Source organism: Chrysemys picta, chromosome 6 (assembly GCF_011386835.1).
Source record: "Chrysemys picta bellii isolate R12L10 chromosome 6, ASM1138683v2, whole genome shotgun sequence".
Taxonomy (NCBI): domain Eukaryota; kingdom Metazoa; phylum Chordata; order Testudines; family Emydidae; genus Chrysemys; species Chrysemys picta.
This window is the reverse complement of record NC_088796.1, coordinates 50347843-50369836: the sequence shown is the minus strand read 5'-3', so window position 1 is coordinate 50369836 and position 21994 is coordinate 50347843. Positions and strand designations below refer to the sequence as shown.

The window sequence follows — 21994 nt, the reverse complement described above, 5'->3', positions numbered from 1 at the left end:
GATCGATGGTACCAAGAACGACATCTGCCACGGTACTGGGACTCCGATGACGAGGAACAGTGCCGCCTCGAGCTACTACTGCTCGAGACGCTGCGACACCTGGGTCCACGACGACACAGAACTGGCGATCCCTGCTGGGAGTTGTGGGCACGGTGCCTCGAGGCACGAGAGCTGGAGCGTGAATGGCGATGGCGCTCATGTCGTGAGCGGCTATGGTAGCTCCGACGAGAAGGGGAGTGTCTACTGCGCCTGTGCCTTTTCCCCCCGATACTCTCTACTCAATCTGGTGGGTGACAAAAGCAGAGGCCGGAGACTGTGTCCTGACAGGACACTGAGCGGAAAGCGGGCCCGAGAGCGGTCCCCTGACCGACTGTCGAGAGCTCAGCAACAGCTTGCCCCTAGAGCGGGGTCCAGGTGCTGGAAGTGCCCCGGGTACCTGCAGAGTCATAATGTCTCTGGTCACCTGCAGGGCCTCTGGCGTCGAAGGCATCCGGAGGTCCGGAGAGGCCTGAGTCGATGCAACCGGGTTGCTCCACTTGACCTGAGTTGGAGCTCTAGAGCCCGGGGGAGAACTGGGGCTGCCCAACGTGGGTCTAGCCTCACCCCCTGCTTTGTCTCGACACCTCTGAGAAGACAGGGCCTTTCTCTGCTTCTTAGATGGGGAGCAATGGAAGGTGTGAGGGATAACTGTGCACCGAAGACAAGGTGCCCGGTGCCAGATCCGCTCGGTGTACCGGGGTTAGGGCCAGTGCCGACTCCAAGAGAAGGGCCCAAAGTCTAATGTCTCTTTCTTTTTTAGTTCTAGGTTTAAAGGACCTGCAGATCTTACAGCGGTCGCTGATGTGGGATTCACCCAAGCAGCGGAGGAAGTCAGCGTGCGGGTCACTTCTGGGCATCGCACGCCTGCAAGACTCGCACGATTTAAACCCTGGGGCCCCGGGCATGCCCCAGCCTGAAGACTAACTAACTAAGCTGAAACTTATTGAACTAACACACACAGGTACTACTAACAATGAAACGAGTTCTGGGACGAGCTGCAGCGAAGCTGGAGCAAGTAGTTCCGATGCACCTTCACTGGCAGCAGGAAGGAACAGAGGGTTGGGGGAGCATGCGGCTCCCCTTATAGCACACTATAGAGGTGCCACTCCAGGTGTTGCAGCAGCGCTCCCCCTACAGGTACCACTAAAGGAAAAACTTCCGGCACTCGTACACGTGGCGAGCACGCACACCTACTGTGGAATAGACATGAGCAAGCACTCGAAGAAGAAATACTTCTGTTCTGTATTTAGGGAAAAAATGATGCAGTCATATCATATGATAATACTTTTTCCATGGTTGGAGGATGTTAAACTGCAGCTACTACAGTTTGATATTTTAAAATCAGGAGGTTCAGATAACTTGCATCCAAGTGTTTTAAAAGAGCTGACTAAGGAGCTCACTGGACTGTTAATAATGATTTTTCAATAAATCTTGGAAAACTGCAGAAATTCCAGAAGACTGGAAGAAAACTAACATTGTGCCAGTATTTAAAAAGGGTAAACAGGATGACCTGAATTATCCAGATCTGTCAGTCTGACAGCAATCCCAGGGAAGATAATGGAGCGGCTGATATGGGACTTGATTAATAAAGAATTAAAGGAGAGTAATATAAATAATGTCAATCAACAGATTTATGGAAAATAGATCCTATTTTTGTATGAGATTACAAGTTTGGTTGATAAAGGTAAGAATGCTTATGTAATACGCTTAGAATTCTATAAAGTGTTTATTTGATACTGCACAACATTTTGATTAAAAAACTAGAACTATATAAAGTTAACATGCCACACATTAAATGGATTAAAAGCTGGCTAACTGATAGGTCTCAGAATGTAACTGAAAAATCATGAGTGGGTGAGTTTCTAGTAGCATCTCACTGAGATTGGTTCTTGGCCCTATGAATATAACATTTTTATCAATGATCTGGAAGAAAACAAAATCACCACTGATAAATTTACAGGCAATAAAAAAACTGGGGGAGTGGTAAATAATGAAGAAGACAGAGCGACCTGAACAGCTTGGTAAACGGGGTTCAAACAAATAATATGCATTTTAATATGGCTAAATGTAAATATATACATCTATGAACAAAGAATATAGGCAATGCTTACAGGATTGGGTACTCTATCCTGGGAAGCACTCTCTCTCAAAAGAATTTGGGAATGGTGGTAGATAATCAACTAAACATGAGATCCCAGCCCAATGATGTGGCCAAAAGGGTTAATGTGATCCTTGGAGGCATAAGCAGGGGAATCTCGAGAAAGAGCAGAAAGGTTATTTTACTTCTGTTTTATCACTGCTGGAATACTGTGCCCCATTCTGGTGTCCACAATTCAAGAAAAATGTTGAAAAATTGGAGAGGGTTCAGAGAAGAGCCATAAAGAATGATTAAAGGATTAGAAAACATGCCTTGTAGTGAGACACTCAAGGAGCTCAATCTGTTTATTTCAACAAAGGGAAAGTTAAGGTGTGACTTGATTACAGTCTATAAGTACCTACATGGGGAACAAATATTTAATAATGGGCTCTTCAGTCTATCAGAGAAAGGCATAACAATCCAATGGCCAGATGCTGAAAGTAGACAAATTTAGACTGGAGATAAGGTATAAATTTTTAACAGCAACAGTTAATACTTAACCAAGGGTCATGGTGGTTTCGCCATCACTGGCAATTTTAAATTCAAGACTGGATGTTTTTCTAAGCAATATGCTCTAGGAATTATTTTGGGGAAGTTCTATGTACAGTAACTCCTCACTTAAAGTTGTCCCAGTTAACTTTGTTTTGTTATGTTGCTGACCTATTAGGGAACAAGCTCATTTAAAGTTGCGCAATGCTCCCTTATAACATCGTTTGGCAGCTGCCTGCTTTGTCCACTGTGTGCAGGATTCTCTGGAAGAGCAGTCCCTCCATGTGGGGATTAGAACTGGGAGGGGCTGGCAGCCCCTCCCCCCATCAACTCCCCTAAATTCCCTGTAAGGTATGTGGCTCGGCAGCTGCCCAGAAGCAGCTCAGCTGTCCCTCCTGTCGTGCTGCTCCTGCCCTGCCCTCTGCCTTGGAGCTGCTCCTGGGAGCTTCCTGCTTGCTGGGGGAGGGGAGGAGAAGGGTGCTGATATCAGGATGTCCCCCTGCTCCTACACCGCCCCCCCCTCTGCTCTGTACCCACTCTCCACAAAGCGGAGGAGAGGGACAGAAAGGAGGGAGCTTGCTGGAAGCTGCTGCTTCCTGTCTGAACTAGCTGATCTGCTTAAAAGGGCAATGTACTTGAAGTGGGTCAGTGTACTTAAAGAGGCAATGCACATCTCTCTCTCACTCATGCATGCATCCCTCAGCACTTTGGAAAGTCAGCACCTGTGCAGACGTGCATGTGCTGTCAGGAGGAGAGAGTGGTGTGCTCCAGCTGGATAGCGTAGGCTCATCATCATGTTCAGTTTTTGCAGGGAAGTGTATGCAGCTACTGCATCTATTGTGTTTCCTCCCTCCTGCCTCAGTCCATGCTGCCTTGTAGATTGTGAGGCTACATTAACAGCGTATTAAACCTTGAGGCCTCAGCCGAGTGCTAGTTCATCATTTAGCAGTAAGGCATTCCCTGGGAAATATTCCACCCTCTTACTCCACCACCTCAACCAAGCTTCACAATCATTCATTGCTGTGTACAATATTGAACAGTTTGTTTAAAATTGTTTAACATTTATACTGTATATGTATATAATGTCTTTTGTCTGGCAAAAAAAATTCCCTGGAACCTAACCCCCCTATTTACATTAATTCTTATGGGGAAATTGGATTTGCTTAATACTGTTTCGCATAAAGTTGCATTTTTCAGGAACATAACTACAACATTAAGTGAGGAGTTACTGTACTGAGTTATACAGGAGGTTAGACTAGATGATCACAATGGTACCTTCTGACCTTGGAATCTACGAAACTCTGTTACATTATGTAGTATATAAGGATTCTTGAGCATGTGGGATCAAACATTTCCATTCATGGTCTTCTTCAAATTGAAATATCCACCTTGCAATTTTAGACCAAGTGTCTCTATTAAGCAGCTTAGCTTTATTTATTTATTTTTTTAAACACTTTAGGCTAATGCTAGTTTCTCCCTGGGATTATTTGGAATGTTGTTTGTTTATTTACAAGTTTTGCTTCATTAATTTTGACTCAATTAGTTAGCTCTTAAGTACCAGCACCATCACAAGAACTTGACTAATTCTTAGAATGTATCAGGGTGGATAAAAATCAGTAATTTTTTTGATAAAATGCTTTTTGAGGAAAACACTTATCTAAAGATAGTTTTAATTAAGATACATATTAGTTCAAAGATATCTCATCATGGAATAGGGATTATAAATTCTAATTCTATAGCATGAGACAATATATTCATGTAATGTTTAAGAAAAGTTTTGTAAATGAGTTCCAATAGTTCATGGATTAGGGACCCAAATTTATGGAGTTCCAGGGGCTTCTGTATAGATTATTTAGGTTAACTTTTCTATCTACCCAATGGGACTCAGTGCTCAGTCTAGAAGATACTATCAGAGATGCTTAGTTTTGCAGTTTTCAAACTGTGGATTTGTGTCTCCAGAGATAACATGCTTGTTAACAGCAAAAATGGTTTTAAATAAATAATATAGAGAGGTGAAAAATAACAGACCTCAAACCTATTGTCCCTCTGCAAATTTGTGTACACAGAGTCAATCCCTTACCTCTCTCTAAAAGTGCAAAGTTTCAAAAATTTCAATTAATAGAATATTATTGGGGGTGGAATAGATCTGGACAAGAAGAAGTCTGGAGATAAATGTGAGAAAGGAGGGACACGCAGTAAAAACAAAAGTGAAACTGTTTGAGTAGCATATTCCAGAAGTCTTGAGGTCTTTCTGAGTGTAGCCTTCATTGATTTGAGATCTACCATACCATTCTCTCACTAGAAGGGAAAACCTATAATGGCACCAGACCATAAACAAGACCCAGCTTGGGAATATTTTAATGAAATTCCTCTATCTGTGGGTAAGGCAGGCATGTGTGCAAAATGCAAATGGTGCAACAAAGAAATGCAAGGCCTGGTTGCCCGAATGAAACATCATCATTAGAAGTGTTCCTTCTCAGGAGGAAGCTGCGTTGAAGATGATGAAAGGAATATGTCTGAACATGCAGGATCTTCAGGTTGGTAAACTTTTTTATTTCATACTTCTTTCCTAAGGACTGCCTTTCTTCCTTCTGGACTATTCTTGAATTCTCATGTTTGAGCAAAAAATATAGTTGTTACTCTATGGTACTATCCTTTTAGATGCAGTTGTGATAAAAAATTAATAGCTGAAATAGGCAGATCTTCCTTTTACAATTTCACCTTTAAAGTAGTACTGAGTGTCAGTGAATGCAATGAGTAATACTAAATGACCAGTATGGTGGTAATAATTAAATAACTGCACTGACTTATTTTGTTTAGGAGAATCCATCCTCAACATATAGGATTCTGAAAACTATCCACCTTCAAGATCACCATCATTTTCTATAGTTTCTGAGTTATCTGCCAATGATAGTGTTTCAGTCACATCGTGTATGTCACATAGCCCCAGTCTATCACCTGTAGCAAAAAGAAAAAAAATTCTCCATCATCCAGAAACAACCATAGATAAGTTTATAAGAACCAGCAAATTACAAAAAGAGGTAATTGATGAAAAAATTGCCCAGTTTGTTTATACAACAAACTCTCCTTTCCGTATGATTGAGAACCCACACTTCATTAACATGGTTCAGTCATTAAGACCAGGATACAGTCCACCCAACAGAGCAAATGTCGCAGGCAAATTGCTGGATAAAGTGTATGAAAGAGAAACTGAGCAGTGTACAAAAGGTCTAGAGGCTGAAATTGTTAACTTCAGTCTTGATGGGTGGAGCAATGTCCACAATGATCCTGTTGTATGTGCTTGTGTGACAAAAGAAGAAGGGAATGTCTTCCTTACAGAAACAATTGATACATCAAGAAATGAACACACTGCAAAATACTTACAAGCAGCAGTAGTAAAGCCTTTAACAAACTGTGGGGAAAAAAATCAAACGTCTAGTACACAACTTGGCCACAGACAATGCTGCAAATATATCCAAGATTAGAAGAAATTTAGAAGTCCCAAGCTAATAACATACGGTTGCAGTGCTCATTTGATGCACCTCCTAGACAAAGACTTCAGTGTTCCAGAAATAAAGGTTAATGTTGAAATTGCAAAATACTTCCGTAACAACCACTTTGCAGCAGCTGCTCTGAAAAAGTGGGAGGAACCAAGCTAACTATCCCACAAGACGTGCGATGGAACTCAGTAGTGAACTGTTTTGAGCACTATATCAAGAACTGGCCTAATCTGATGACAGTTTGTGAAGAAAATCGTGAACAAATAGATGGCACCGTCACAGCCAAAGTTCTCAACATTGGGCTTAAGAGAAATTTTGAACACAAGCTGAGTACCCTGAAGCCTATTTCTGTAGCCTTGAACAAAATGCAGAGAAATAGCTGTTTTATTGATGACGCTGTGGAAATCTGGAAGGAACTGAGTGAGATCTTAAAGAGAGAAATATGCAATGACAGAGTTAAATTACAAGCATTAAAAAAACGAATGGGACAAGCACTGTCGCCAACTCATTTTCTTGCAAATATTCTCAATACTCGGTACCAAGGTCTGAAGAAGAGGAGTTGGCTATGACATGGACATCCAACAATCATCCCTCCATAATGCCAACTATAATAAACTTCAGAGCTAAGGGTGACCCATTCAAGAAATATATGTTTGCTGATGATGTTTTAAAGAAAGTCACACCAGTCACTTAAGCACTTGGATTCAGACAGTTGAACTGATAATCTCACTTTTAACAGCAGTAGCTTCTTCTGCCAGTGTAGAAAGAACATTTTCTTCCTTTGGACTAATTCATTCCAAATTGAGAAATCGTTTGGGACCTGAAAAAGCAGGAAAGCTTGTTTTTCTTTTCCAGATTATGAACAAACAGGAAAATGAAGGTGAAGACGACTGAGTTAGCGGCAGAAGCCAATATTTTAAGTTTCTCATGTTGACCTGGCTGACATAGTCTATTTAATTTTTTTTTTTAATATTTCATTTAACTATTTAAGTTAAAAACAATTTTAACAAAAACAAACCTGATTTTAAAAAACTTGAATTTTTAACTAAATTCAAAAATTCATATGCTTGTTTTGTTAAAATATTATGTTTGCTGTTAAAGAAAAAAATCCAGAATACATAACGTTGTTGATTTAGTTAAATAAAACAATTTAAATGTCTGTCTGGAGATGTTCTCCTCCTAATACAGCATAGCAAGAAAATCCTCCAAATATTAATGATTAATCTGTTGAATTGGAGATAGTTCACCTCCCAATGACTTCATAAATATCTGCTTCAATTATCTTTGGTAAATGAAATAACCAAACAATCATTCATTTTCTGATACAGTTGTAAAACTAATCTGAAAAGTTTTCAAAATAAATCACTTAAAAATGTATAGTGTGTACCTTCTAAAAATGAAACCTACATCTATCTCTGAGTTGTGAAGAATATGTATTAAGTTTATAACAACCAACAAGAATGCACTTTTATGTAGAAATCCATGATTAAATCGAGTCTTCCTGATTTATTTAAATCAATTTGATTTAAATAAAATCCACATTGGAATGTATTCATCTGGTGTTCATATATCAGTTTTTGGCAAATTTCACAGTAATTGAAGAATGCCATATCCAGCTGATTCTGCAAACTAATTTAGTTAGGAAGAATATAATTACCTGGTTGGAATTCGATCAGGACACCAAATAACATCTCTCCACTCTTACAAAAAGAGCTATGGGATTCTTAATGACTACAGCTGGTCAGGATACCAGATGAATGTCTTATGTGAAAGACAGCACATCCAATACCACAGTATTCCCTAATACCGTACAATAATGGAGCATTGGTTCAGCATTGACTCAAGAGGGAAGAGAGTCAGCTAGTGAGTCACTAGTTCTGTTTCCTACAGCATCTAAGTCTTTCTTGGAGGTCTTCCATCAAAGGACTGACACAGTCCAATCCTGCTTAGCTTGAAAGATCTGATGGGAACAAGCACATGGCATGGTTGACATGACTGCAGGCAAAAATTATAAAGGTCTATGCAAAAACATACATCATGCTAAAGAAAATATTTAGCATCAGAGCAATGAATAATACAAGCAGTTGAAACTCAAGACACATTGAATGTGAGTTCAGACTGTGAAACAAAGGACACACAATACACTGACTCTAATGACCACATAACCAAATGCCACTAATAGAGACACTTATGAGATATAAATTTCTCAATATCTCCAAAGATGTAACCTTTCACAATGGCAGCTGAATACAGGTGAAGGAATGGGAGTAAAAAAGCATCCGAGTAACTGGTGGAAAGTGGGGAAAAAAAGAGAACTTTTCTGGACCAGTCTGAGTCATTGTCAAATGACATCCAGTAACCACCCCAAACACACCAAGAAACCTGCTCTCTACAGCTAGGCACTCACATACCACAGAAAATGGTCCCAGTATAAAGTCCGGCATATACACCTTAACATGCTCAAAACCGCCTTCACTAAACAAGGACACTCCACCAGAAAGAAGTAGGTTGCATCATGGAACAGGCCACTCAAATACCCTGAGAAAACCTGCTTCAATAGAGAAATAAAACCCCTTCTGACCGCACACATAGTTGTCATCCACCACCCCATCCTGGAACCCATACAAACAATTACAACCCATACAACCCATCCACCACCCCATTCCTGGACCCCCCTCTTCTGGCCCTCAAGCAACCCTCCAACCTCTCCAAGCTAATCATCAGAAACATGCGCCCCACACCAACTCAAAGGGGCACCAGACCCTGCCAGAACAACACATGCAAAACCTGCAGACATAGCTCCACTGCTACAATGATCAACATCCCCACAACGTACCTTTCAAGATCAATGAGCCCTACACATGCTTAGCACAACATGTGGTGTACCTCATGCAGTGCACTAAATGCCCCAATAACAACTATGTGGGTGAAACCAGACAATCACTACATTCTCAAATGAACTCACACAGGAAAATGATAAAAGACAAAAACACCATATCACCTGCAGGTGAACATTTTCCACATTTTCACTCTGTATCAGTCCTCATCCTCAAAGGAAACCTGCACAACACTTTCAAAAGACGAGCTTAAAGTCATAACTTTGTTAGACACTAAAAATAATGGACTGAACAGAGACACTGGATTTATGGCTTATTACAACAACCTATAACCCACCAACAATCCCCCTTGCTGTCTTCTCACCTCCTCCCCGGCTTCCTTTTCCCCTTACGATTGGAGTGGTATCAACAGGCCACCTCACCTTGAATGTTCCCTTGAAATATGTGTTAACTACTTATGCTAAACAATATGTTCCACCTTGTATTTAGCTGTAACACTCTGAATACATTTTCCAGACCTGAAGAAGAACTCTATATAAGCTTGAAAGTTTGTCTCCCTCACCAACAGAAGTTGGTCCAGTAAAAGATATTACAGTAGAACCTCAGAGTTACAAACTCCAGAATTAAGAATTGACCGGTCAACCACACACCTCATTTGAAACTGGAAGTATGCAATCAGGCAACAGCAGAGACCAAAAAAAAAAAAAAAGCAAATACAGTACAGTACTGTGTTAAATGTAAACTTCTAAAAAAAATAAAAGGTAAAGTTTTAAAAATATTGACAAGGTAAGAAAACTGTTTCTGTGCTTGTTTCATTTAAATTAAGATGGTTAAAAGCAGCATTTTTCTAATGCATAGTAATGTTTCAAAGCTATATTAAATCAATGTTCAGTTGTAAACTTTTGAAAGAATCACCATAACGTTTTGTTCAGAGTTACATACAACCTCCATTTCTCACGTGTTCACAACTCTGAGGTTCTACAATATTTCACCCACCATGTCTCTCTAATAAAAGGGTTGGTACATTCAGCTACCTTTATGCAGGAAGCCAAAAATTATCTTTAAAACTTTCTCTAAATGGAATGTTGTTACCAATGCAATAAATAACATACCTTACAAATTTCCATTTCCCATCAGCAAAGGCTTATTCGGTTGATTAATAACACATTTTGACCTTAGGTTTCTAAGTATGAGAAAACAGGTAGGAAAAAGACAGCTAATAGCTATTTTGATGTTTCAACTCCAATTAACATCTAGTAAGGTAACAAATTGTTTTCTAAATTCATTAGATTGCTTGGCATGAAAGTGTATCATGTGATATGTTGTTCCTTCCAACTATGAAAACAATGAGATATAAAAATGCAACATTTTTATACAATAAAAATATTACTGAGAGATTACACAAACTCCTTTTTTCCCTAACTCTAAAAGGTACTCAAATGCCACAGTAATGGGCACTGTAGGGCCTAGTCTACACTGCAGGGATGGGAGGGGGAATCGATCTAAAATACGCAACTTCAGCTATGAGAATAGCGTAGCTGAAGTCGACGTATCTTAGATCGACTTAGAATCACTTACTTCGCGTCCTTGTGGCGCTGGATCGACGGCCGCCGCTCCCCCGTCGACTTTGCTTCCGCCTCTTGCCAAGCTGGAGTTCAGCAGTCAATGGGAGAGTGATCGGGGATCGATTTATTGATCCCCGATAGATCGATCGCTACCCGCCGATCCGGCAGGTAGTGTAAACTTACCCTAGGAGAGGTTATATAGAAGAGATCTCTCCCAGAGGAACACGTTATTTTTGAAATTTAAATTCTTTGGCTTCAGCAATCTGACCTTTTTGCAGTGTGAGAGAGAGAACCAAAAAGAGAGGCAGAAATGGGGTGGTGGGGGGAAAAGGGGAAAAATCACAGCAGGATGTTTGCTAGAATCTATTACAGCTACAAAATACAAAAATTTGGGGTTTGTTAATATTCTTACAACTTTATTCAGCACTGTTTTTTAAACAAATCTGACATTTTGTGCAAGTTGAACTGGAATGACTATTTTTTTAAAATGAGGTAAGGTACAGTAAAATGAGGTAAGGCTCAAGGATAACACAAAATATGTGGGACAAAATTTTCAAACTTAACTGTCTACAGTTAGACACCACTGTACTTGGCATGATTTTCAGATATGCTGAGCATTTCCCGCTACCATTCACTTCAGTGCAAGTAGCAACTGCCTACCATCTTTAAAAATTAAGCCAGAAAGATTCTGTTTAAAGATTCAGACTTTAGGCATTCAGGTTTAGACATTTTGGCCGGATGTTTTATTGAGGGGTAAGAAACCAGAAAGTGGATAATTCATTTAAAAATAACATAATTTTGAAAAATATAATTGCATATGTAGCCCTAAGTTAAATAATGAAACTGTACTCAGCAGTGCAAAAACTGTACTACAGTAATTCCATTCCACCCTCCACTCCCAGAACATAAAAGAAGTTTTGATCGATTACCTGGTAAAAATACCATCCACAACTCCAACTGTGGACTCCTCTGCAGGAACATAGGAACCAATCTGTGCCATGATCGTGATCAGTGCAACTTGTTTTATGTAGGAGCTCTTTCCACCCATGTTGGGTCCAGTAATTATCATTACCCTTTCTTTGTCCCCCTGGAAAATGCAAAACAGCTGTTCAATATACACTATTGAGATGGAGTGCTTATTTAACTGACAGTATGTTTTACAATGATGTATGTACAAAGGGTATGTTCTCAATATTTAATATGCCTTCTACATAATAAAGTTCTTTTCCTGAGGGGAAGAAGCAGCAGCTTAAAAAGAAAATTATTTACTTCTAATAATAATTCTTTGAAGAAACCATTTAATAGGATATCCACTTTTGTTGCTCCGTGTACAGTGTGACACTAGTGGGAATTCCCCTAATTTTATAAGAATGTTGACTCTGTGCTTGAAAAGGCTGTATTTTCTAATATGATTCGAAATTTATCCTTCCATCCCACACTACATTACTACAGTAATAATGGTGCAAAACACTACGTTTTACAAACCACTACTGCAGCATTAGAACGGCCATACTGGGTAAGACCAATGGTCTATCTAGCTCGGTATCCTATCTTTCGACAGTGGCCAGTGCCAGATGTGTCAGAGGAAATGGAAAGAACAATACAATTATCAAGTGGTCCAGCCCCTGTTTCTGGCCATCATAGGCTTAGGGACATCCAGTGCAGGGGTTACATCCCTGACCATCTTGGCTAACAACCACTGATGGACCTAACCTCCACGAACTTATCCAATTCTTTTTTGAACCCAGTTACACTTTTGGTCTTCACAACATCCCTTGGCAATGAATTCCTCAGGATGACTGTGCGTTGTGTGAAGTACTATACTTCCTTTTGTTTGTTTTAAACCTGCTGCCTATTAATTTCATTGGGTGACCCATGGCTCTTGTGTTATGCCCAGGGGTAAATAACACTTCCTTATTTACTTTCTCCAGACCATTCATGATTTCATAGACCTCTACCATATTCTTTCAAGATGAACAGTCCCACTCTTTTTAATCTCTCCTCATATGGAAGCTGGTCCATACCCCTATTCATTTTTGTTGATCTTCTCTGTATGTTTTCCAATTCTATCTTTTTTGAAATGGGTGACCAAAACTGTATGCAATATTCCAGGGGTGAACGTACCATGGATTTATATAGTTGCATTATGATATTTTCTGGCTTATTATCTATTCCTATCCTAATGGTTCCTAATATTCTATTAGTTTTTTGACTGCACTGCACATTTTGTGAGATCCCTTTGTAACTTTTCACAATCGGCTTTGGACTTAACTATCTTGAGTAATTTTGTATTGTCTGCAAATTTTGCCACTTCACTGTTTACCCCTTTTTCTAGATCATTTATGAATATGTTGAACAGCACTGGTTCCAGTACAAATCTTGAGGACCGCACTATTTATCTCTCTTCACTATAAAAACAGACCTTTTATTCCTACCCTTTATTTCTATCTTTTAACCCGTTACTAATCCATGAGAGGACCTTCTCTTTTTACCCGTGACTGCTTACTTTGCTTAAGAGCCTTTGGTGTGGGACCTTGTCAAAGGCTTTCTGAAAGTCCAAGTACACTATATCCACTGGTTCACCCTATTCCACATTCTTATTGACACATTCAAAGAATTCTAACAGATTGAGATATGATTTGACTCTTCCACAACATATTGTGTTCATCTATGTGTCAGATAATTCTCTTCTTTACTATAGTTTCAACCAATTTGCCTGGTACTGATGTTAGGTTTACTGATCTGTTATTGTCAGGATCAATGCTGGAGCCTATTTTAAAAATCTGCAATTTCATATTTGAGTTCCTGCAGAACTCTTGGGTGAATACGATCTGGGCCTTGTGACTTATTACTGTTTAATTTATCAATTTGTTCCAAAATCTCCTTTATTGACACCTCAATATGGGATAGTTCCTTAGATCTGTCACCTAAAAGAATGGCTCAGGTGTGGAACTCTCCCCCACATCCTCTGCAGTGAACACCAATGCAAAGAATTCATTCATTTCTCTGCAATGGCCTTGTCTTCCTTGAATGTATCTTTAGCACCTTGGTCATCCAGTGGCCCCACTGACTGTTTGGCAGACTTTCTGCTTCTGATATACTTTAAAAAACACAATAACCACCTTTGCTATTAGTTTGTGTCTTTTGCTAAATTGCTCTTCAAGTTCTTTTTTGGACGGCCCAATTATACTTTTGCACTTGACTTGCCAGAGTTTATGCTCCTTTCTATTTTCCTCAGTAGGATCTGACTTCCAATTTTTACAGGATGCCTTTTTGCCTCTAACCACCTCCATTACTCTGCTGTTTAGCCATAGTGGCATTTGTATAGTTCTCGTTTTGTTTTATTTTTAATTTGGGGAATACATTTGGTATTATCATGTTTTCAAACAGTTTCAAATGCAGTTTGCAGGCATTTCACCCTTTTTACTGTTCCTTTTAATTTTCATTTTTATAGTGTACTCATTTTTTTTTGTAGTTCCTCTTTCTGAAGTTAAATGCTACTGTGGTGGGTTTCTTTGGTACTCCCCCCCCCCCCCCCCTCAAGGATGTTACATTTAATTATATTATGATTGTTATTTCTGAGTGGTTCAGCTATATTCACCTCCTGGACCAGATACTGTGCACCACTTAGGACTAATTCAAGAATTGCCACTCCCCTTGTGGGATCCAGGACTAGCTGCTTCAAGAATCAGTCATTAATGGTGTCTAGAAATTTTACCTCTGCATCCCATCCTGAGGTGACATACCCAGTCAATATGGGGATTTTATTGGTTTTTTTTGGTGTGTGTGTGTGTTTGTAGCCCCTCTTATCTCCTTGAGCATTTTACAGTCACCATCACCATCCTGGTCAGGTGGTTGATAGCATATTCTTACTGCTATACTTTCATTATTCAAGCATGGAATTTCTATCCATTGAAATGTGATTCATTTAAGATTTTTACTATATTTGACTCTATGCTTTTTTCACATAAAGTCCCATTCCCCCACCTACAAGACCTACTCTATCATTCTTATATATTGTGTACTCTGACATTACTGCATCCCATTATCATTCCACCAAGTTTCTGGGATGCCTATTATATCAATATCCTTGTTTAATACTAGGCAAGTATACCCATTTTAGTATTTAAACTTCTAGAATTTGTATACAAGAATTTATCAAATGTGCCTTCATGTAATATAACTGAAGGGGACTTTTTTTATTTGGCAGTTTCTCTTCAGTTCCTACCTGTACTTCATCAAGTTCTATCCTTTCCTCTTTACTAGGACCTAAAGTAGCCCCTTTAATAAACCTTTCCCTAAGGAATGCCTCTGCCCAATCTGTCTACTCCTCTGCATCTCTCAGCTTTCTCCCAGCCCTTATTTGGACTGACTATTGTATAACACTAATATTTTTTCTTTCATAAGGACTACCCTGACAACACTTTAAAAGCTGTTGCAAATGTACCAATATTAACTGCCAATATTTTTAAGTATTCACAGTTCTATAACTTCATCAGTATTTTAAAATGTGTCCAGTGATTAACACTTAGACTTAATTCCTCTCCTAATAAAGAGTCTAGAATTCTCATAATTTCTATTTTTAATTTGGATTATTTAAGTGATATCCCTGTTTCTGTACATGAAGAAAGAATCATGGTACTTCTAGGACTCCCATCATCATATCTGACCACCACCCAAATATTCAAAAATGGATATATCTCTATTTCTTATTTCCCAGCCTGTAGAAGAAATAGCTTGTTTACACAAATATGTTTTGAAGTAATAAAATCAACTTTTAGATTTGAAGTCCTATCATAAACTTGATACATAGGAAGAATAGTTCATGAACATTTTCAAGACGAGATCAAGGGAGGAGGAGACATGTTCATGTTATGGCCCTGATAGAAAAGCTCTAGCAATAGTTTCAGGCAGGTAAAAAACACAGTTCAAGGCATTTCTGCAGGCACAGTCTCCTGATAATTCAAACTGTTTTATTTAAAAATAGAAGCATTTTGATGAACTAGGTTCCAACCCACCATCCACAGAAAAGTAAAGAGAGCTGGAAACAACACTAGAATCAACACTGATTATGCCAATATCACCGGATTCTATCTATTGCTTCTGTAACATATGAGTTGCTAAATTATAACATTAGAACATGGCTAACAGAAAAATGTAAGATGATTATTGAATAAAACGCCAGATTTTTTAGAAATACCTTTTGTAATTAGTTCTGAGTTGCAGAAGAATTTGTTAATGTTCATTTTGCACTGAAGCAACATACAACACTTTTATATCAACATTCTTTAATAGCTTTGAAAAATAATTCATATGTAAATGTATGCAGTACAAGGTAGAATATATTTTACCATAGCAACAGTTCCATATCAACACCTACAATAAACATAGAAAAATAAAGTATGCAAAGGCAGCTGATGTTCAGAAGTAGGTTGAAAGTATTTATTTCTGTTTGTACAAAGCAGAAGTGTAATATTACAAAAAAAATTTGAGGTGAATATTTAGTGGCAAGGATTAAAAGACCTTGCAATTCCTGAGAGAGATTTTAGTTTCTCAGAACTTAACACGTCCCTTCCCCCAGCCAAAATCATAATAGATATGTTTCTCAGAAACAACCATATAAAATAAAAATATGATCTAATATTTTTCTGCATTAGCTGTATGTTAATACAAATCTTTTGTAATAATGCTTATGTTCCTTAGAATAACCTCTTAAATTACATTTTTCCCAACCCTAATCATACTGTCTTTTGAGGTCACCTTTTCAATTTGTTTGTGCCACTTGTGTGAATGATGCTGTAAAAGTGTGCAACTGGCTGTTTGAAATCAGCAAAACATTGATAATCAAGCAATGTGGTAAAACAGATGTGGACATGGATTCAAGAGAGATCTTTTGAAATGCAAGCAAGCAGCCATCTGTATAATTAAATTATTTATTTAATTTCCTGGACCAGAAGCAAATTCTAGAATCCTTCCTTTGACTGATATTCAATCCCTCATTATAGCCCCATACTTACGGATAGGTTGGTGCTGTTTGGAACATACTGATCTTGTTCTCCTAGCAGTATATCAATCACAGGGTGTCTGCCATTTTTTATAATTATTTTTTCCCCTTTATCTTGCACAACTGGTCTGCACAAAGAAGTAGACGTCAGTACACTGTTCATTACATTTAATTATTTAGGAATATCATGATGAAATCTTAGGGAAGGCATTCTAAACAGCAGACAGATATCTTTTCAATAAACCATAAACAGATGAAAAATGAATTCTAGTGAAGAGTTATGCAGAATCCATGATTCTCACACAGACGGCAGATGTGTGGATTTGTGGGACTTTTAAAAAGAGGTGTGAAACATTATGGGATGCAGATAAAATTATGGGATGGAGAAAACTGCATCCTGGGGCACTGAAACCATGTTCCCAGTCACCCCTGCGCAACTCATTTGCTCCCATGAAGCACTGCAAACCATTCCCAAAACACACTGCACTAGATGGTGGCGAGTTGCACAGTGGGATAGTTACCCATGGTGCACTGCCCTGTGCATTGATGCAAGCGCTTCTAGTGAGGACATGCATTGCCGACACAAGGAGTGTAAAGTGGACATGCACAGGTGATTTAATTACTGCGGTGACTGTATGTTAATGTAACTTAGGCCTGGTCTAACCTACAGAATTAGGTTGACATAAGGCATCTTACGTTGACCTAACTCTGTAAGCGTCTAGACTAAAACGTCCCTCCCACTACACCCACTTAATAACTCAATCTTCACGAGAGGCATAGTGCTTAAGTCGATGTAGATAGGTCGACACAGTGTCTGTGTAGACAGTGCCTTGCAGTGCTGACAGCTGGAGCCCTGCGGCCCCGGGGCTGACAGGCAGGGCAGCGGGACGATAGCTGTCAGCCCCGGGGCGATGAGGGGATTACAGTGGACGAGAGGCTGGATATGAGTAAGCAGTGTGCCCTTGTTGCCAAGAAGGGCAACGGCATATAGGGCTGTATTAGAAGGAGCATTGCCAGCAGATCGAGGGAAGAGATTATTCCCCTCTATTCAGCACTGGTGAAGCCACACCTGGAGTATTGCATCCAGTTTTGGTGTGTGTGTCCCCCCCCCCCCCCCCAGAAGGGATGTGGACAAATTGGAGAGAGTCCAGTGGAGGGCAACTAAAATTATTAGGGGGCTGGGGCACATGATTTATGAGGAGAGGCTGAGGGAACTGGGGTTATTTAATCTGCAGAAGAGAAGATTGAGGGGGAATTTGATAGCAGCCTTCAACTACCTGAAGGGGGGTCCCAAAGAGGATGGAGCTCGGCTGTTCTCAGTGGTGGTAGATGACAGAACAAGAAGCAACGGTCTCAAGTTGCAGTGGGGGAGGTCTAGGTTGGATATTAGGAAACACTATTTCACTAGGAGGGTGGTGAAGCACTGGAATGGGTTACCCAGGGAGGTGGTGAAATCTCCATACCGTGACAGACCCAGACCAGTGGGGTACAGGAGTCTGGTAGAGGGCAAATATACTGGTCACTGGATGAGTAGTTTTCTGTTCCCTGAGTGACCAGAGCAGGGGCTGCACTAGAGTAATCAGGAACCTGCTAGAACCTGGACTGTGGGTTCTCCCAGAGGGGAAGATCTCTGGGCTGTTCCCCAACTCACATGGTGAATCTCTGAGGCAAGAAAATCCGCCAATAAGCGCAGGATCCACCAAGATAGAGGAGGAACTTTGACACAATACTTAGAGGTTTTTAAGGTGTGGCTTGACAAAGCCTTGGCTAGAAGGATTTAGTTGATGTTGGTTCTGCTTTGAGCAGGGGATTGGACTAGATGACCTCCTGAGGTCTCTTCCAACCCTAATACTCTATGATTCTATGATGAGGCTCCGGCTGTCAATGCCCCACAATGCCTGACTTAAGTCAGTGCAAGCGCACCTGATAAGGATCTGCACCAACAGAAGGAGCATAGTGTGGACACGAAGAGATGATTTAATTACTGTGGTGGCTGTAACTCGATCTAACTTAAATTGATTTAATTTTGTAGTGTAGACTTGCCCTCAGGGTGTCACAGCTAAATACAAGGTAGAACAGATGGTTTAGCACAGGGATCGGCAACATTTTGCATGCGGCCCGCCAAGGTTCACCGCTGCAGGCCAATGGGGGCTGTGGGAAGCCGCGGGCAGCACATCCCTCATCCCACGCCGGTTCCCGCAGCCCCCATTGGCCTGGAGCGGCGAAGCGGCCAGTGGGAGCCGCGGTTGGCCGAACCTGCGGACTTGGCAAGTAAACAAACCGTCCTGGCCCGCCAAGGGGCTTACCCTGGCGGGCCGCATGCCAAACGTTGCCGATCCCTGGTTTAGCATAAGGAGTTGTAAAAGACCACTCAAGGTGAAGTGGACAATTAACACCTCTGTAGTCGTAGGACAAAGGACATTCAGACACATCTAACAAACTATTAACAGCCCAAAAAACACTGTATTAGCATTTCAACTATCAAGAAGAGTTCAGAGAGAGTACTGAATGGGCTTCTCTATTATGCAAGATATTTTCACAGGGATTATTCATAAATGCTGATTCATAGCTTGACAATGTACTTTCAAATTATTGTAAAATTTTGAAATTTAAAAAAGTAAATCTGCCTAACAAATAGTGACTGTGCTATTATGACACACTATTTTAGAAAAATTAATTCACTGTCTATATTTTTCTAGTCATTCATTGAAGTCATTCAAGTTTTTTAAAATTAAATAATTTACGATGGAATGCAATGAAGTATCTTTATAGCAACATTTCTTAAAATTCTGCAAATTTACAGTTTGTGAAAATTGATACAGAAACACAAGACAGACATTATATCCAAAATATTCAAACTCAGAAATGCTAAAGTGAGCTAATGTGAAGTTCCGAATTCCAAACTTTCTTTCAGTAGCCCTCAAAAATTAATTATTGACATCTTCCCTGTGGTTAACACATTAGAGAATTGTAGTAATTCCTTCTGAAGCTTAACTGATAGGCCTGCTCCCTGCCAGTTTAAAAGCTCTAGCCACTGTTTAATATTTGATGAATTATTTAAAGTCCCCATAGTGAATTAATCAGATCTTAGTTTGTTTTCTCATCTGAGTATACAGGAGTAAGATACCAATTCTCTGTAGACCTTGACCGAGATAAGCAAAGTTCTCAAAGGTCCAAAAGTGATCAACATTAGAGAGAGCTGACTTCACTTACACGACACACATTTAAATACACTTCCAAAGGGCTCTTTTTTCTAAAGCAATTTTCTGCTAGCTTGCAGATGAAGCCAGCTCACAGTTTATCCATTTACCTATAATTTATTGAAATTTAATAATATTAAGTAAAATATATTTTAATTGTTTAATATATCCAACTGTTACAATATCTCACAATAGCATTATTATTTATTCCTTCAGTATGACTTAGGAAAAGTATTCTTTTGCAATGATTTTGAGGTATACCTAATTCTACTTTAGTAAATTTGTTGAATATGTTTAGAATATTTTGGAAATCAAGACAAATTACGTAACAGAAAATTATTTAGCTAAATACATTTTTGTTCTACTGTTAATTGTTTCCACTAAGCTTTGTATTTATTTCTGCATAGGAAAGGCATTTGAGAAAAGTTTTAAGTGGGTATACAAACCATAAGCCATCAACAGAAGGGAAAATTTGTGGGCTGATAAATATTAGGACTAATAGTTTGAAACACTTAAAGCTCTCATATAATCTGTGGAAATCATCATCTGCAAATATATATTCTTTGTTAATAGAAATGTTAGTACTAAAAAGAGAAAGATCAAAAATTTTTGTATTCTAAATATAATAAAACAGTCTTATAAGAACGGGGCCCCAGGGCTGCTGCAGGCAGGGAGAGGGCTGGGTGGAGTCCTCTGACCCTAGCCCCAGGGCAGCCTGCACCCCAAATTTCTCATCCCCGGCCCCACCCCAGAGCCCGCACCGCCAGCTGGAGCCCTCACCCCACACCCAACCTTCTGCCCCAGCCCTGAGCCCCATCCCGCACCCCAAACCCCTCATCCCCGGCCCCACCTCAGAGCCTGCACCCCCAGCCAGAGCCTTAACCTCTCTGGACCCCAAGCCCTAACCTCTGCCCCCTCCCACACCCCAAACCCCTCATCCTGGCCCACCCCAGAGCCCACAGCCCCCCACACCCCAGCCCTCTACCCCAGCCCTGAGCCCCCTCCCAAACTCCAAACCCCTCGGCCCCACCCCTGCCACATATCACCTCCATATTGGTGCACAAACAAAATTCATTCTGCACCTGGATATAAAAGATTTGCCGGAACATTGCTTTACACCAATATTGAAAGCTTTAGCAGAGGTGTTATTTGGTATGTCAGCTGAGGACCACTAAATTGAAACAGACTGAAAATTGATCAGCACTGCAGACATTTCAGGACCTACTCCCTGGAAGCATAAAGCTTTGGCCCCAATCCCTACACAGATTTACACAAATTTAATTTGACACACTGTGAACACTTCATTTGAAGACAATGGAACTATGCACGTATGAGTAAATTGTTGTTGATAAAATGCAAGTCTTTCTAAAAACTTGGTTTTGTCTTTGCATTATGTAATTTAGATGGTAAACTCATCAGGGTTGAGACCATGCTTTAGTCTACGTTTGTAAAACAATGCTGAAACTTATAGTACTATCAACATATTTATCAGTACATTTTACTGTACTAAGTACGTCAGATCAAAGCTTATTTTAATATTCTACCTTTTAAATCAATAAACAACAGTTTAAAACTGATTACCTGCAATAGGCTCCTTGTTTAGCAACCTTGGCCAATGAGAAAATGCAGTCAACAGTTGCTAGGTGACTGACCGCCTTCAACACAGAGTGATAATATTCACTAAAATGACTATATATGTATAGAAGGGAGAAAATAATGAATAAAATAAATAAATAAATAAATAAATAACTTCATATGAATCCACATGTATTGTCAAAAAATAGCCTTTGCTTGGCTCTCACAGGGCTCTTATGGTATTAAAATTGCACTAAAATCAAATCTCCCAGCAGTCTGTCAAACTTATAATGTGAGAACTCAATCTTAATCATGATGAACTTCATATTCATAGTGTAACCTGGTATTTTTTCTGCACATTAAAAGGAAGGCAAAATGAAATTAATTAGCGAGTATATAAAGGATCTGCAGCTGATCCCTGCTGCCTAATGGACTCTACAAAAATGCTCCTGTTTATCACAGTGGCTGACTGAACTCTGTCAGTCACTTCAACTGTAAGTTATCGTAAGAAAAAAAAATCAAAAAATGTGTCCTGACACAGGAGCTCTCCAGGGTCTCTGACAAAACAAGGCTCTTCACCATGGAAAGTTCATAATTTCATTTCCCTTTCTGAGTACAGTTCCTTCAGTACATGTATGAAGTTAACAG

The 21994-nt window shown here is 39.7% G+C and overlaps 1 protein-coding gene across 9 annotated transcripts in view; it reads right to left on the bottom strand.

Annotated features, from left to right (window-relative positions):
- The window catches only part of MSH3 (mutS homolog 3), a 198101-nt gene that overhangs the window by 40376 nt on the left and 135731 nt on the right, over positions 1-21994 (bottom strand). For 6 of the 9 annotated variants that reach the window (XM_065550148.1, XM_024104527.3, XM_042855880.2 and 3 more), the window contains 3 exons: positions 21353-21460; positions 16585-16699; positions 11497-11654 (listed from right to left, as the gene is read on the bottom strand). The exons of 2 other annotated variants lie outside the window; for them this stretch is intronic. In XM_065550148.1, coding sequence (XP_065406220.1) covers positions 11497-11654; positions 16585-16699; positions 21353-21460 — 381 coding nt within the window. The remainder of the gene's footprint in view (positions 1-11496; positions 11655-16584; positions 16700-21352; positions 21461-21994) is intronic. One more of the 9 variants, XM_042855881.2, reaches the window with a different exon arrangement.